We start from the raw sequence: 16,042 nt of genomic DNA, 5'->3' as shown, positions 1-16,042 counted from the left end.
AATATGGCGCCTGATGTTTAATAGTACGCACAAAACCGCTTTCAGTTTGAGAGCTTCGTATTCTGGTCTGCACTCTTCTGTTGCCAAATGCACTGATTCCACAGATTCATTTAGTAACGTTATAACTGATGCCTTCAAGAAATGCAAGCGTCAGCTCTTGTTGAATTCTTTGCACAATTGTCAAAAAAAATAATCTTGTCAGCTGCAGTTTTTCGCAGTAGAGAGTGCGAATAGGCACGGTTGCCTGTAATTTTACGTAGTATGATGTAAATATAGTGAACAGCTTATTAAATACCCTCCATCTCATTACTCGTATCCGCCTTTATGATATATCACTCACGGCACTTTAAAGGTAAGCCGCGACAGCTTTAATGATCCCTTTTCGGACACCCCTTGTGGGCTCTCGCAAGTGCATTTGAAACTCGCTTTAGCACTAATTTCCTAATTTGTCCCCGTTATATCACTCATACTCATTGGCGTACTGTCATAAGCTACCACAATACGTTAAAGGCGACGCCGACATAAACATAAGGCCCAATTTAACTTAGCCGTATAAACGTATCTGTGAGACCTAAGGGCAACGTGTCTGACGCCGGCTCACAGCGCTGCACAGAATTTGTTTCCGATCTCACTGTGCCGTAGCTACCAGAGTTATTACTTCTAAATGTACAATTATATTCAAAAAACGTCCGCAACGAAGTTTTTATATTTTTCTAAATGCGGGACACAGGTAGAGCTCGTTGACAAAGGTCGGCGTCGCTAACGCTGCAGGTGGCAGCTACCTTTATGGTTTAGTGTGCGCCTGTTGACCACAGCACGAGGTCGACGAGCTGTGTTTCTCACGGACAACCCGAAGATGCTTGGCTGGGCTGCAATCCATCGACGCCTGCTGGCAAACAACAGCACATTCGATTACTGGATGCAGCACCACGAGGCGCTGTCACGGCGCGGGGAAACCGGTGCGGATAACACCGACGCCAGGTCGGAAAGTGAGAAGGTTCGTTTCAGTTTGAGCGCGCGCAGTCAACGGCACAGTCCCTTGTTGCGGCAATGCTGTTAGATTACGAGCAATTTGTGCCAACTTATATTTCGACCCAGATGAATTACGTAATGAATTAAAAAAATATTGGGCACTTTGGATCACTAAACTGCAATGAGGCAAAAGCTTCTTTTGCACGGTGGTCAGAATCCCTCCACTACGGCACCTCTTTCTCTCGGTTTTCACTCTCACCCTCGCGACGACGCGATAGCGTAAGCTACTAGCCAACATTTAATGTCCCGCTTTAATCGATCCGTATGAACGTGCCTGCGTGGCCTAGGAATAAAATGAATGCAAAGATCTCGGCAGGCTGATTCTGATATCACCCTCCCATAGGAAATGAGAGGCCCGAGTTGGCAGCTCCTGCCAAACGTAATGTCAGGAAGCCCTACGTCTAGTTAGTGCTCGGCCATGTCAGCTGCCAGCTACCGCCTGTCACGTAACGAAAGCATTACGGACGGACAGACGGACGGACGGGCATGATCAGCGAGCATAAGCCATTGAAGGCTATCGCCTTAATAATGTGTATTTAATAGTGTCATTCATTTCACAAGAAATTGTTTCCTGGCCTGTGCACATCGATTTCTTTTTTGATGAGGGATGGGTGAACTGAACTGGGTACCCACGTAACACGACTGACTTCTTTGACATGAACTACACAGACATTTAAAAAAAAAAGCCCAAGCCCCGACTTTAAAAGGGAAACGCCTCTTCAGGACATGATACAAAAGTATTAGTTGCAGCACGAAAGCAGCTTGCGCTTTGCGTAACTGTCGGTTACACAACCGACACTTAAAACAAATGAAAGTTTTTGTCACTGTGTACCTTGGGTAGCCACATGGTTGGTTGGTTTATGAGGTTTAACGTCCCAAAGCAACTCAGGCTATGAGAGACGCCGTAGTGGAGGACTCCGGAAATTTCGACCACCTTAACGTGCACTGACATCGCACAGAACACGGGCGCTTTGCTTTTCGCCTCCATCGAAAAGCGGCCGCCGAGGCCGGGATTCGATCCCGCATCCTTGGGAACAGTAGTCGAGCGCCGTAACCACTGCGCCACTCCGGCGGGCCGTCAGGAAACCTACTTTACGCTGCAGTTAGTTCGGGCGGTTGATCTTGTATTCCTTTAGCATTATCGACGGTACACTACTATCGCTAGTGCTTTCGATAGTACAAGCTATATTGAAAGTACTATTCATATTACTCGAATATCAGTAATCGACAACAATACTATCGATAGCGCGTTGACACAACTATCGATTGTTTTCTTTTACAATCGATGGTTCTATAGCGACTTAACTAGCAATAGTATCCTTTGGACTATCGATAGTTTGGGTCTATGGGCGTGCCATCGTCTCCATGGCATTCGCAAAGAAATTAATTGCCGATGCTTTTGGCTGTGTTGCATAATGAGTTCCGCAAACAAATATTCTGCCGTCAAAGCGCATGCTTTAAATACCCAACGCATAAACTATAAAATTTATGAGCCTTCTTGATCGACGCGGCAGCGACCCTTCAGCAACAGATGTCAGAAGCTACAGGTAGCCACATGGCGTAAAGTAGGTTTCCTGAGTGCGCGTTATCGTGGTGCGCCAGTTATGACGACAGTACTATCCTATCTCGCAGCCTACGTGTCACCGAGCTCTGCACACGCAACCTCCGTATAGTTGTTATTATTATCATTATTATTAATTGGTTCACAGGAATGGAAAGGCGCATTATCTGTCACACTTCTTGCTTGTGGACACCTGAACCACGCCGTAAGGAAAGTGAGGACGGTGGGAGTGAAAGTGGAAAGAGAGAAAGAGAAGTCGTAGTGGAGGGCTACGGAGTAATTTCAACCACCTGGGGATCTTTAACGTGCGCTGACATCGCACAACACACGGACGCCTTTTCGTTTCACCTCCATCGAAACGCAGCCACCGAGGTCGGGTTCGAACCCGGGTACTCCGGCACAGTAGCCGGGCGTCTTACCCCGGCGGGGCCCCCGCACAGTTGCCAGTTAAATTGTTTTTGCAACAAATTTTCTAGTTTTGCTGGCAACAGTGGTCATACGCGCACCATTGGCGCGCCTGTTTTGAGCCCCAAATCTAACTGAATTATCACTCCAGCCGGTAAGCTTTCGAACATCTGTGCACGTGGATACCGGCACACGAGGGAATCGACGGCAACGAGGCTGCTGACAGGATAGCGCGAGGGCATACTTTCTGAGCACCTGCGTCAGCTGCCACAGAGTCTTCAACCCCTATCACATACGGAGAACTAACACAATACTTCAAATTAGAAAGAAAACGATACGCAGAACCGCACAAAGACCTCAGCGGACAGGAGGCAGTAACCTGGAGGAACATACAGGCTAGGACATTCCCAAACATAGCAAAGTACCACAAAATCTGGCCCGAAAAATTCAAAAATAACACATGCACTGCATGCAGTGAAGTCTCGGACATCCTTCACATGATATGGAACTGCAAAGAGCAATTAGAGAAATATAAAGCTCGAGCGCTCAGACAAGCGGAGTGGGAAGCAGAGCTGGCCCACACGGGTCTCTCTGAGCAGCGCAGCCTGCTCACCAGGGCCCGGGAGACAGCCCAGGCCAGTGGTATCCTGGACTGAGGAAACCACCCACGCTATTCCGTTAAACAATTAAAGTTTACTCTCTCCTCTCTCTCTCTCTTCGTAGTTTAGCGGGTGCTTTCAAAACTATAGAAGCGGGCGGCTGTGCCAGATAACCTAGTTCAGCGTCAGCACGTAGGCGATCTAGATCACGTTCCGAAAGCGGTTCCGAATAACTTTCTCTGTTAATGTGGCTGACGGAGAGCAATGACATGTAGATGCAGTAGGAATACTAATATACAAATAGGAAAATTTGGCACGATTCAATAGTGCAGCATCTGGCAACGCCGATACGAGCAGAATACGTATTCTTAGTGGTTGAACAGATAATTTCAGATGCGCGGGAGCAATCTGAAGCACAAGGAAGTTTACAAGCTATGGTGTTCGTTCACGAGAATTCTTGGCTGACACATGATAACTAAGTTAAAATAGTAGCGGAAATGAAGTCGTTGCAAATACGCGGAAGGTGACTGCTACAATTTTCTGTTCAATTTTGCAATTAAAAATTTAAAAAATACAAATTTGTTGCTGTGGTGCAACATATACGACATTTAGGATATATATTTTAATGGACAGATTTCGGGGCTTTAAGTGCAGATTTACATAATTTATTTCATTCGCAAAATAATCATTCACAACTTATGTGAACTGAGTATTTCTGGTTGTCAATATGGCGAGTATATTGGGAACATCGGTAAGTAAAAGCGCATAATTATACACTGAGTATTATCACACGATATTAATACGATTGGTAGTGCTATGAACATTGCAATCGATAGTCTTATACAGTGTTTACATACTATCGAAAGTTTTAGTCATAATTACTATACCAACTACCGCAGAAGTAATTTGTTAACTTACAGATTACCAGGAAAGGTAATTAAATTACACATTTCAATCACTGCCATGGCTGGTTGTAGCGTAAGAAGTGCGGGGAGGACAGTCAAAGTTCTTTTACATTGGGTTGCCCACCACCTACCTCTGTGGGCCCAATCGTGATATCAGTACCAATAAATATGGCTTTTTGTGCATCCTTCCAGTAGTTTTTTTATGCTGTATGCACCGGAGTAAATAGAACGGACTGCCTCAACCGGCTGAGCTTAGAAGAGGCATTTGCGCCGTAGTGGTAAGAGCACCACTGTGTGGCCCCTCCCGTAGACCATTGGCATGTACATAACTGATCAAGACATGCAAAATTTCCTACATGACTTTTTCCTCCCCTTAATTTTTCACTTGTCCAGGATTCCAAACTCCAGGAAAGCATCTTTCACATTCTGCTTGAAGAACGCGAGGGCAAAATTGAGACTGGCGCCATGTTTCCTTTGAGTAAGATTGAGGAGTACGCGACCAGCGCCTTGCCATCAGGAGAGTGGCTGCAAGAGCTGAACGAGCACGTGACAACAGCTGGTGAGCCGAACTTATCGGGCGCTACCCACGTGGCTCTCACAGATGTGGCGCTCCTCGCGGCGCTCGGAAGGCTCTGGGAGAAGCACAGTCGAGCAGAACTCGTGGAAGCGCTGTCCTGGCTCCTGGCGCAGATCATCGGGCCTATCGCCGATATAAGACTTCTACGGTTAAGGTGCGCCTAAGGATAACACCGAATAATATTCTTCTGCATGCTTTCTAGTTTGTCATTAGAAAATGTACTTGAATTAGTGGATTTCAAGTCTGAATGTAGTGTGGCGTGCTAGGTACAGGTAGGGAAGGCTGCCATGATTGAGATTATTTGTACTATGGATATAGGAAATATTGGTGGGCTGCAATAATAGGTATATAACAAAATATATAACTGACAGCATGGAGGAATTCTGCAGCATTATTGAAGCGTTGACATTTATCGTACAGATTGCTTAATGAGATGTGTACAGCCTTTGTCAAAAATACACGGCCCAAGAGGTTCTCTTCTAAGCACTCTAACTAAGCGCCTGGAAGCAATACTGGAATATATAGGTAAGCATAAAGAAGAATGGGGACTAGATTTGTCGTTTACTATATCTCGAACGGTGCAGATGCGTACTGAGCCCCGTTACGGGGCTTAGAAACCAAACCCTTGGGCTGTATATTTTTGACAAAGACTGTACATATCAGAGCTGGAATGAAGATTCATGATTGGGGATTGACAACATGTACGAATTCTACAGCATTATTAAAAGGCTAGCATTTGTCGTACTGAAAGCATTGCGAGATGTACAAATCAAAGGCTAGGCGTATTGCTTATCAGAAGTTCCTTTCAGCGCTACAGACATATCATCAGTCCAGAGGCAATGTTTTAACGCGGTAAAATGAAATGCAAGAGTAAAACTGGTATATCAGCATATGGTACATGCTTTAAAGATAGCACACACGTGCAGAAAGTTGTTTCATTTCAAACCTTAACGACCACTCGCGTTACGTGCATTATTTTATGACTTTAGCATGCGTGGCTCTTGTGTACGTTCAAATTACGTTTCAAGCGTGGCGGCGCGCCTCAAATCAGGAAACCTCACCTCGTAGTTAGCTCGTCGTTGCTACTTGGTTTGTCGAAAAAACTCATTGATAAAAATGAGGCGTATGAATTTCGCTCTGCCTTGTATTAATTACAACGAAATCAGGATTGAATTGGCTTCATCTTTTATTATTTGTAGGGGCGCTTTAGTTCTTTCTTATACCATTCAAGAAGGATGTCTGGTTGCGGACAATGGCGGACGATTCAAGAAACGAGATTACGCCACTTGACTTGCATACTCATTGACTTCCTGTATGCATACGCTGAACATGAAAAAAAAAATCGTGGCCAAAACGTTGGTGGACAATTATGATTACCAATAATTCTTGCATTAGAGAATACTTGTCTGTCAGTTCCCGTTCAATAAATACCAGTACGAGCTGCTCGTGAAACAGCTGTTTGCTTTTATCCTTGAATTTATTTCGATACGAGTTATTGTAGGCGAAATGTCAGGAGCATGCCGCTGACAGGTTGTATTTGGCAAGCCAGGTACAAATCACGTGGCATTGGAGACGTGCTTGTAAGGAATTTGTGCTGATTATTATTTACCAAAGAGCTCCTGGTATTTATAATGCCGCTTAGTGCAATGAACGCATATTTCATATGTCCGATGCTTAATGTCACCTCCTCTGTCATGCTACTGCAACTTTGGAGTGCAGTGCTGAAACCCACTATTCCATTTTCCCCGTTGGCGCAAGACAACTCACCCAAAAAGAGTTAGCCGCTCAACTCTATCTTGTTGGTGTGGCAAAATCTATGCAAAAGCCCTCCTAAGATATACATTCAAATCCCTACTCCAATAATAATACCTAGATTTTTGTGCCAATCGCTTGCATAATGAAACAATGGGACTCGCGCGCACCGTTCCTTCTTGTCGCTGTTATGGCTTGCGTGCGGCCCCGCCGCATTGCGACGTAGATTTCGTGAAATTTGAAAATCCCCAGTAGACCATGTTTGCACCATTGATCACATTATAGGAAGATTCCTAGAATATATGGCCAACTCCCACAAATAATCTAAAAGTTTTGAAGCACTTAATACTCCTTAAGAGCCATAAGGTGAAAGCCTTTGGGGCTGATTACAATGTAGTGTTTTTTGCCAGAATCCCGCCGACCACACAGTGCTTCTTTGCGCCGGATTCGATGTGAGCAGCTCCACTCGGCAGCGATGGCGCGCGCTTGTTGCGGAACTTGGTGTGCATAGCTGGCGGCAGATGGTGTTCGCGACGCGCCCTCCTGGAGACCGTGTTTAAGGCGTCATTGTTTTGTTTCCACGTTACCATGGAGACGGCAGGGATGCTAGACAAAAACTAAGATATACTAATAAGCGTAATAGGTGTAATATACGTATTATGCACCGTGTGCTGCTGGGGGTGATATCTGTCATGGTTTCAGTTGCTGGAAATTTGTTTTTAAAGGGAAACAGCCACGGACTAAATTGCACGTCCTTGACGAAAAAAACAGCCCACACGACTTCGTCCAACACCAAAACAGTGCTGGATAAGATTACCGACAGCACACGAGTAACATGTGGTTAAAAAACACCGCCCTTTGTACAGTGTAGGATGTCTGTTGACCCCTTAGTCGCGTTTGACCAATAAAAGAAAGCCTGAATGGAAACGTACTCACTGTAAACATTTTAAGAGATAAACATATTCACTTTTTTTTATTTCCTACCATCTAGGACTGGCAGCTCTGCAGGTGCCGAAACTCTACTCCGGCACTTTTGCGTAGCTCAGGTGGAAGACATCTACAGGGTCCTTGTGATCGCTGTCTCTACTATCGTCAAATTTCCTCAGCATCTTCGCCGTGACATCAACTCCCGGTTAGCGCAGGTTCAAAAAACAGCCCTAGCCCTCATCGGGTCCCTCAAATTGTTAGACAGCACCACCAGGGTGAGAGTGAAGAAGCAGCTGTCAGGCACCAATACGCTCCTGTGGCCCGCTCACGACCTGCTCACAGCCGCTACCCTCTCCGTGTTGTACGCCAACTTTCCCACCGGCTATTCGGAAGCCGCAAAAACGTTCGCCGCTCTGTGGCTGCGCAGTCGCCAGGCACTGTACGACCTCGAGACGGACCCAGTGTACATGGACGCCGCCGACATGCCCGCGAACATGGCACTGCCTTTGGTCGAGTACGACAATGTGCGTCATACGGTACGCGTCTCAATCCAGGCGCTATCTTGGCCGGTCTACTACGCCCAAGGAACCAACGCCATGTTCTACGGCGGTCTTGGCTTCCTGTACGCCACCGAACTCGTCAAGAGTATCGACACCGAAGGGATGACGTTAGACTTGGACGGAAACGAAGAAGGCTCCTGGACGTCGGATGTCTGGAGAAATGTGATTGCTGACCGCACGAGCTGCATGACACGTGAAGGCACGGATGGCAGCAATGAAGGCCGCGGTGGAAGCCTCTTTCCCTACACTCCGGCGCTGGAGGTGGCGTATGCAGCGCTCCGGGAGGCTGTAGCCGAGGACACGCGACCGGTTCACGTTCTGGAGGCGTACACGGAGCAGCAGCTCTTTTTCATTACACTCTGCTACCTGATGTGCGGTGCCGCTCACTCGGGGTCGCGAGACTGCAACAAGGCACTACGCCACTTTCCGCCCTTCGCTCAGCACTTTCGCTGCGACCAAGGAAGCAAGATGAGGGCCGACCAGCAATGCCCGTTCTTATACACTGGCTACAGCGAGGAGCAAGGCGGGGAGTGAAAAATGTCCATAGATGGGCCTTTGGTTAAAGCTGATGACTGCAGAGTATGTGCTTTTTTTTTATGTGCTACGGCATCGCGGCAGTGCATCGCGGTGTCCCCTTCACCACATTTACTGTGCAAGAAGCGATAAACTTTTTCCACTTGTTTCTACGCCTTGCACGGCTAAATCACGGGGTTGCAGTGCAGGAAATTGTGATTATTTTTAATACGTTTTATTTTTAATTTGAAGTGAGTTACGAACCTGTATAGCTTTATCTTAATCTTCCAGTGATTTCACAGTTCACCCGTTTGCACATGATCGAGTGTGACGCGTCTCGCTGGTACCACTTCATGTGATTGCTGGTCACTTCCGCTGCAAGTACATTGCGGCTCTTATTTCTTTCATATAGTATACTGCCTCCACCTGAAGGACTGAAAGATGGCGCGTTGAACTTTCTTATTGGGTGTCTTAACATCATTACCCGATTTTCTGCTGCAAATAGACTGAATAGAACTTAATGATAAGCATAATCAGGACACTCTAGAAGCATTGCAACAGGCGCTGTGTGTGGAAATTACGCGTTTGGCTTTGTGAGCTTTATTGAAAGGTTGAGTAATGTACAAGTCCGGTATTGTGCAGCATTTGAGGCTTTAGTATGAATAGTTTAGTATGAATAGCTTCCAATCACTTTGCGACCAAGAAACTCGTTGTCGTTTTGTATCGTGTGGCCAACGAAGAGCGTGTGTCTACGAACTACACAATTGTTTGTGCGTAAACTCCCAATTGAGTGTCATCGACTTCCAGACTAGACGAAGCTCGTTCGCAAAAGAGCTAATTACAGTGCAGTTAAGGAAAGCGCCGCAGTATACTTTTACACTATTTTAGTTACACTCGTTCTTGTGAACCTGTTATTAGCATGTACGGCAGGTACGAATGAGTTTTTGTGCGTTAATATTATTCGTGACATCGAACTGAGATATTGGAAGCTGGAGAAGTGAATTCGATCACTGCTATCGTGAGCCACGTACTTCCTAAATGACCGATCTGTCAGTTTCTTCGCTCTTTGTCACTCACGCTATATTTGGGGACCAAGAGTGTTTGAGGTTCTAACGTCCTCCCCCTTTATGTGCGCAAAGCTTGTTGTGATGGTGCGCTCGCTTTGAGCATGCAGCCTGCTACCACTTGAGCACGTCTGTCTCTAGCGACAAACAGCCCAGTACTAAAGGCTTTCGACGCAGCGTAAGCCTCGGTTAATTTTCTGTTTTAAACGTTTGTCAGGAATCCACTTAAATGCAACGGAATTAGAGCGACTACAAAAACTTTACAGAAGCATTATAAATCTATACGTTACATTACACTATAATTACCTAATTATGTGGGACAATGCCAGTGATGACCACACTACCCAGACGAAAGTACGCGCACTGTTGAAGCGTTATCTACCGGATTGAGGCGCCTCTTCCACCCTTGTTCGGTTTCCTTTGATAATGAGTTAACATGGCCGCTTCCCGTATACACCGTAGCCGTCCATAAGAGTGGTCTCCTCTCAGACACTCTTGCATATGTTAGTTGACGGTTCGAGTCCCAGCCAATGGCTGGTGCAAGTTGACTAGCAATTATATTCTAGATATGGTGAAAATTCAAATGCATACCGCACTTATGAGAAGATTTGGGGGCCCTTACTGTTTGCCGGCCGACTCACCTAGTATTACAGCTGTAAAAGTCGGAAAAACTTCTCACCGGACTCCCGATGCCTTCGGTTAATGCAATTTGAGGTTGTTCGGACTATATCTCCCAAAACTACTCGACAAAAGCGTATAAGCTCGTTCCGCAGCGTTTCAGTAAGAGCCATGAGAACGCCAACGAAGAACTGACACAAGGAATGCAAGTTCAGGCAAAGCATTCCACGTTGCTACTGCACGATATTCAGCGCTTGGCCGTGCTAAGCAGTCTCCTAATTTAACATTGAGGGCATTACATAAGGTTTTTATTCACCACCCAAAGAGGTAAGCACGTGCTCAGAGTCCTCTGCTCGCCAAAGCGCACACACACAAGAAAGATACTTGAAAGGCAAGGCGTCTTCTACTGTAGTTTATATGGATTACTGCAACTTTCAAAAAATGTTTTTAGAATAGCTTTGAGTGGCTGCATCGGTTCATTGAAGTGGTACCACGGATTCAAACTAATACAAGAGCAATTTTAAGGCGACAACCTAGTGTCCGTTCGCGGAGGGTTTTACACCGTCCCTGTTGAAGAATGACGTAATGACGTAATTTATAACTAAAATAATGGTAGGAGGTAGAGAAAGAAAAGTACATGTGCAAATCTTTGTTGATGTGGAGTAAGTATTTAACTAGAGCCAAACATCAGGCGTCGAAATAGCCATGGATGTCGATATAGTGTGCAGGTGCCGAAACAGTCACGAACATCTAAATTGTGCAAAAACGTTTCAGTGCTTTAATGTCAACTAGGAGTAAAGTGGAAGCTGTGACAGATTTTCTGTTCTTGGGCGCCAAGATTACCTCGGAAGGAGACTGCAGCCATGAAATTAGGAGACGCCTGCTTCTTGGAAAGAGAGCAATGGTTAGCCTTGGCCGCCTAGTAAAGAGCAGAGACATTAGTCTGCCAACCAAGATCCGTATAACTCGCGCTATGGTCTTTCCAGTTGTGATGAATGGATGCGAGAGTTGGACTGTGAAAAAGGCTGACCGCCGAAGAATTGACGCGTTTGAATTGTGGTGCTGGCGAAGACTCTTGAGAGTTCCTTGGACTGCCAGAAGATCAAATCAGTCGATATTGTCGACCATAAACCCTGACTGCTCATTGGAGGGTCAAATTTTAAAGTTAAAGCTCAGCTACTTTGGTCATCTGATGAGAAGAGAGGAGTCGCTGGAGAAAGATTTGATGTTGGGAAAGGTTGAGGGTCGCCGAAGAAGGGGTAGGCAGCGAACGCGTTGGTTAGATGGCATCCTCGAGGCACTGCAGATGAAGTTATGTGATGTTACGAAGATAGTGAGAGACCGGAAAGCGTGGCGTGACATGGTCCATAGGGTCACGAAGAGTCAAACACGACTGAACGACTAAACTGAACTGAGGAGTAAAGAAAAGAGTAAAAGGAGGGAAAAAAATAAAGGAAAAAATGTAAAAGGATAATCTAATGTAATGTAATGTAAAGAATGTAATGTAAAAAAAAGAAAAGGAAAAGTTAGTGACAAAGCGGCATATGAGTGCAGAGAGTCGCAGGAGATGCTTTCGCTTAACCGCACTTAAGAGAGGTGCCTCCAACAAATATTTTCTTTGTAACCGTATTGCTGCGCTTGGACGGAGGACAATCGGTAATTACTTCCTTCTTACAAACCCAGTTTATCTTGGTAGGCTCCTCTAAACAGCCGAGAACATGAGTCAAAATAAAAGTAACCATAGTTGCCCTCAGACACGTCAACATGACACACGAGTGGTTGTCTTACCTGAGAGTTGGAGATACTCTCGAATCCGTCCTGGTCTGCAACGTCAACATGTTAAAAATTGAGATAGGTTTTTCTTTTTTCTTTTATTGTGGAACTGACTTCGTCTATACATAACACCAGCAATCATCGACGTCTCAGTAGAACCGGCATTGGAGAAGCAGTAGCCCGCAGAAGCCGAGAAGTGTCATGTATATGCAAAACTGCGTGAAAATCAGTCTGCACTCTCTGCAAGTCTAGTAAAGCTTTCGCAGCACGAAAAACGCTGCTGCGGGCGTTTTACAAGGTGGATCAATACCAACGCACCCAAACATCACAGCTGTAAATCTGCAGTATCTTTAACATGAATAGGCAGGGAAGCAGTTCGTAACATTAAAAAAAGTTCGTAACATATGCATAAAGACACGTATGCGATTGATGTGGGCCTCTTGGATGTCATTCTGTAGAGGTGGGTGAGGGGGGGGGGGAGGGGGCGTAGGTCTCACGCCTCTACACGAGCATATTCCGGGCTCAATATACAGACACCAACGTGTTTGTCACTTTATCCCACGTGCTTCAGCATTATAGGATTAGCAGGGAAATTCGGCCCGCCAGCGAAGGAATTAAACGACATGAAGTTAAGGATGCAGAACAATTAAAAGCCTAATTGTAAAGAAAAGTCCGCTCGTTCAAAAAGTGGCCTCTTGAAACCACTTGCCAACAACTACCAGCCACAATGAAATGAAAGCCATGCACGTACGTCACATAAATTACATGTTGTAAAGGCATCAGTGGCTTCCAATGACCCTGCACTGCCTAAATATAATCAATTAGTCGCTCTGCAATTATTCAAACAGGTTATAAGCTCTGCTGCGGGCGTGACAAGTCTCACAGATGAGGGCGATTTACCCATATTGATTGTACTAAAATCTTCTTATTGTCCTCGTTAGCACTTCTCTAAGATTATGTCGTCACCGCCTGAATTATTTCAAATTCGTCACAGTCGACAGGAAAAGTATCATTTCCCGTGTTGAGAAAAACAACCGTGCACCTAAGGCATGCTGCTCGACCACAGGCATTGTTACATTGTTCGCGCAGCTTATCGCTCTCTGAAAGGCTTTACCAGTCACTCCCTCCACTTAAGCAATCTTCACAGAGTCGCTAGGGCATTTTTCGCAGAATGGCCGATCGGTTTCACGCTTCAGCGTTCGTCTCAGGTACACTGGGGCTCTCGAGCACTGAACGCAGCATTTGGCGGACACGCGCTGCAGTCCCTCATATCAAAGCGTGGCTTGTATTTCAGGCAGTGTCATGTGAGGGAGTTGGTAACGGGGTGGCACTAATACATCTTCGACGGCGCGCCAAGGGCATGGCGTGCTGAACCGTGCATTAATCCTTCCACACGGGCACAATGCTTGTCCGATGCGCACTGTAAAATGATCTGCATTTATGCGAGCGATTAGAAACACCTAGTTGTCCGTTGTCTGTGTAAACAGGTTCACGAGGCTTATGTAGTCGCCGAAGGCAGTCACTACCCTTACAGGTAATGGGATGCTGCTGCAGTTCGTGTATCACAGGTCACAGGCCCACGGGCATCCTTGGACCGTTGAAGCATATGCTGTACCGTATCGCGATGGCTCGTCTCATATGCGGATCCGGAATATACCTGTGCCACCTCAGAGCTGTAAAATAAAGAAATACACTATTTGCAGCATGCTGACAATTATGTGGACAGGACAGATGACGTAACTTTGTTATTTTCAAGCGTCAACTTTAATAGAACACGGGAAAGTAACTATATTGTTATTCGAAACCTAACCATATACCATTGGCTTGGTATAAGCATGCCTGAGGAATCTTGACGATATTCAGTGCTTAGCAGGACATCGCACGACCAAGCATTGAACAACTAGATGTCTTAGCATTCCAGAAAAGTAAGGCAAATGGTCGAACACCCGCTGTCCGCATTCTTAGAACATGTGGTGCTCTAGAAATAGGCATAGTTTCTTGAGCCGACCGTTGTGCGAGGCATATAGTCCATGTCTAAGCGTCACAAAAGCAAGCAGTCGCTTAATCATGCACACACCGAAAAACTTGCCTACACTGATACGTTAAAAAAAAAAAAAACAACGTTCAAATATCAAGCTAATATTAGTAAAATGTATACCCCCCCCCTTTTTTTTTTTCTTTGCAAAAATATCTTTCAACTCAACCGCAACCTTATCCGAAAGTGGGATACTTCGAGCTGAAGGCGTATTTTTTGGTGCCACAGCTAGTGGTGATACTGAAAACGAACATAATCACAAAGTTCATTTAGGTCGGCTTTGCTATTACCGTTGTGGAACACAGGATCAGCAAATCTAGTCACAGTGCCTTGTCACATTTCGGCTTTCTTTGAAGCCATATTACGCAAGGCGGTAAGAAATAGTCATTTATTCCATTTAATGTGTCATGTGAAAACCTTCGGCTCCGTTGATTCGAAAAAAAGGCGCTTTGCGCTTAAATGCATAATGTTCAGGTAACTTTAGGCAAAGCGTGCGACGCCTCTGCGTAATAAACGAAGCAGCAAGTTAAACATGAGTTAGGCACGAGTACAACTTGCCTCCATCCTTGCCCGAACCATAAGCTGCTGTCTCTGTAATCCTCCTTGTGTCACCAAGCATGGTCCCTGTGAGCCAGTTACGAATCTGTGCCTTGTATCTTGCATGCCGCACGACAAGTCTTAGCGTCTGTGGGGTAGAGCAGAAAGAAATCCTCATTGCCGTCTCTCCCTTACGTCTCCCCGGCAATGAGATGTTGCGTCGGGAGACGGCAACATTCCCATTCCCGTCGCCCGCCGAGATGCAGCTCACTTGGATTTTGGGTGATGCTGCATGAAGACGACGCTATTTCCCAGCCTCTACCTCGGTGCTATCCTGGACACAGAGGCTCAATGGCGCTTGTGATAAGCATGCTGGACAAAGAAGAGCAAGCATGGTTTGATACATATTACCAAACCCGCCAAAGTTGTAGAGCATTCCGACTACAATATAAAAGGCTTCATTGGATAAAAGGCTTTCATTGGATTCAGTTTAGTTTGGTTGGTTTGCAGAGTTTAACGTCACAAAGATTCAGTTAGTATCGTCCACCTACAGTCATTCTCAGAGGTGAACTCCAGCAGAAGCAGCAGCTCAGTGAAAGATGATAAAAAAGTGCTGGTTTCCTTCGAGCCTATGTCATCGCACTGCCCACAGTTCGATAGCAGTTCGTCTGGTTTGGAATGATACTGACCATCTTAGAGGCACCTGACTATGTCAACAGTAAAGATCAACACGTTCCTGACCTATATTCGGAATCTTAGTTTACTGAGTAGTACGAACATTTTCAAAGCACTTAAAGCAGCAATTTTCATCCTGGTGAAACCTCTTGGCGAAGCGTTCCGTGGTGCAAAATATAATTGAGGTAACACGCTCAGCATGACCGGGTTATCGAACTTTTTTTCTTTTATGGTTACTCATGCTATGACAACCGGTCACTGTAAGCAGCGCGAATTTCTTTCCCTTATAACTATAAATGCCACCAACCTGATTTCGCCAACGTTAGTCGCTCTGCTGAAGCCAGGAGGTCGTCCCGATCTGCAAGCTGTATAAAGCAATGATTACGCCCATGCATTTGAACACGGCACAGTGCCTGAGAAACCAAGGTCATCTAACGTCAGGACATACATCTGACTAAATTAGGTGCTTATGTGAGATCGTAAGTAATATTGTAAACTATCAAGCGTTC

General features: G+C 45.6%; 2 protein-coding genes across 2 annotated transcripts in view; one reads left to right on the top strand and one right to left on the bottom strand.

The window, feature by feature from the left end:
- The first annotated feature begins 856 nt into the window (after positions 1-856).
- On the top strand, positions 857-8,852 carry LOC146190618 (endothelin-converting enzyme 1-like). Its single transcript, XM_084600209.1, has 3 exons — positions 857-997; positions 4,896-5,233; positions 7,823-8,852. The coding sequence occupies exons 1-3, from the start codon at positions 857-859 to the stop codon at positions 8,850-8,852; spliced, it is 1,509 nt and encodes a 502-aa protein (XP_084456335.1).
- Positions 8,853-14,791: 5,939 nt separating this feature from the next.
- The window catches only part of LOC146190617 (cell adhesion molecule Dscam1-like), an 86,956-nt gene continuing 85,705 nt past the window's right edge, over positions 14,792-16,042 (bottom strand). Inside the window, exons 25-27 of the mRNA XM_084600208.1 lie at positions 15,841-15,898; positions 14,880-14,945; positions 14,792-14,823 (exon numbers count right to left, since the gene is read on the bottom strand). Coding sequence (XP_084456334.1) covers positions 14,792-14,823; positions 14,880-14,945; positions 15,841-15,898 — 156 coding nt within the window. The remainder of the gene's footprint in view (positions 14,824-14,879; positions 14,946-15,840; positions 15,899-16,042) is intronic.

The sequence above is a fragment of the Amblyomma maculatum genome, chromosome 4, assembly GCF_055883805.1.
Source record: "Amblyomma maculatum isolate TAMU_Amacu chromosome 4, ASM5588380v1, whole genome shotgun sequence".
Classification (NCBI taxonomy): domain Eukaryota; kingdom Metazoa; phylum Arthropoda; class Arachnida; order Ixodida; family Ixodidae; genus Amblyomma; species Amblyomma maculatum.
This window is presented reverse-complemented; position numbering and strand designations above follow the sequence as displayed.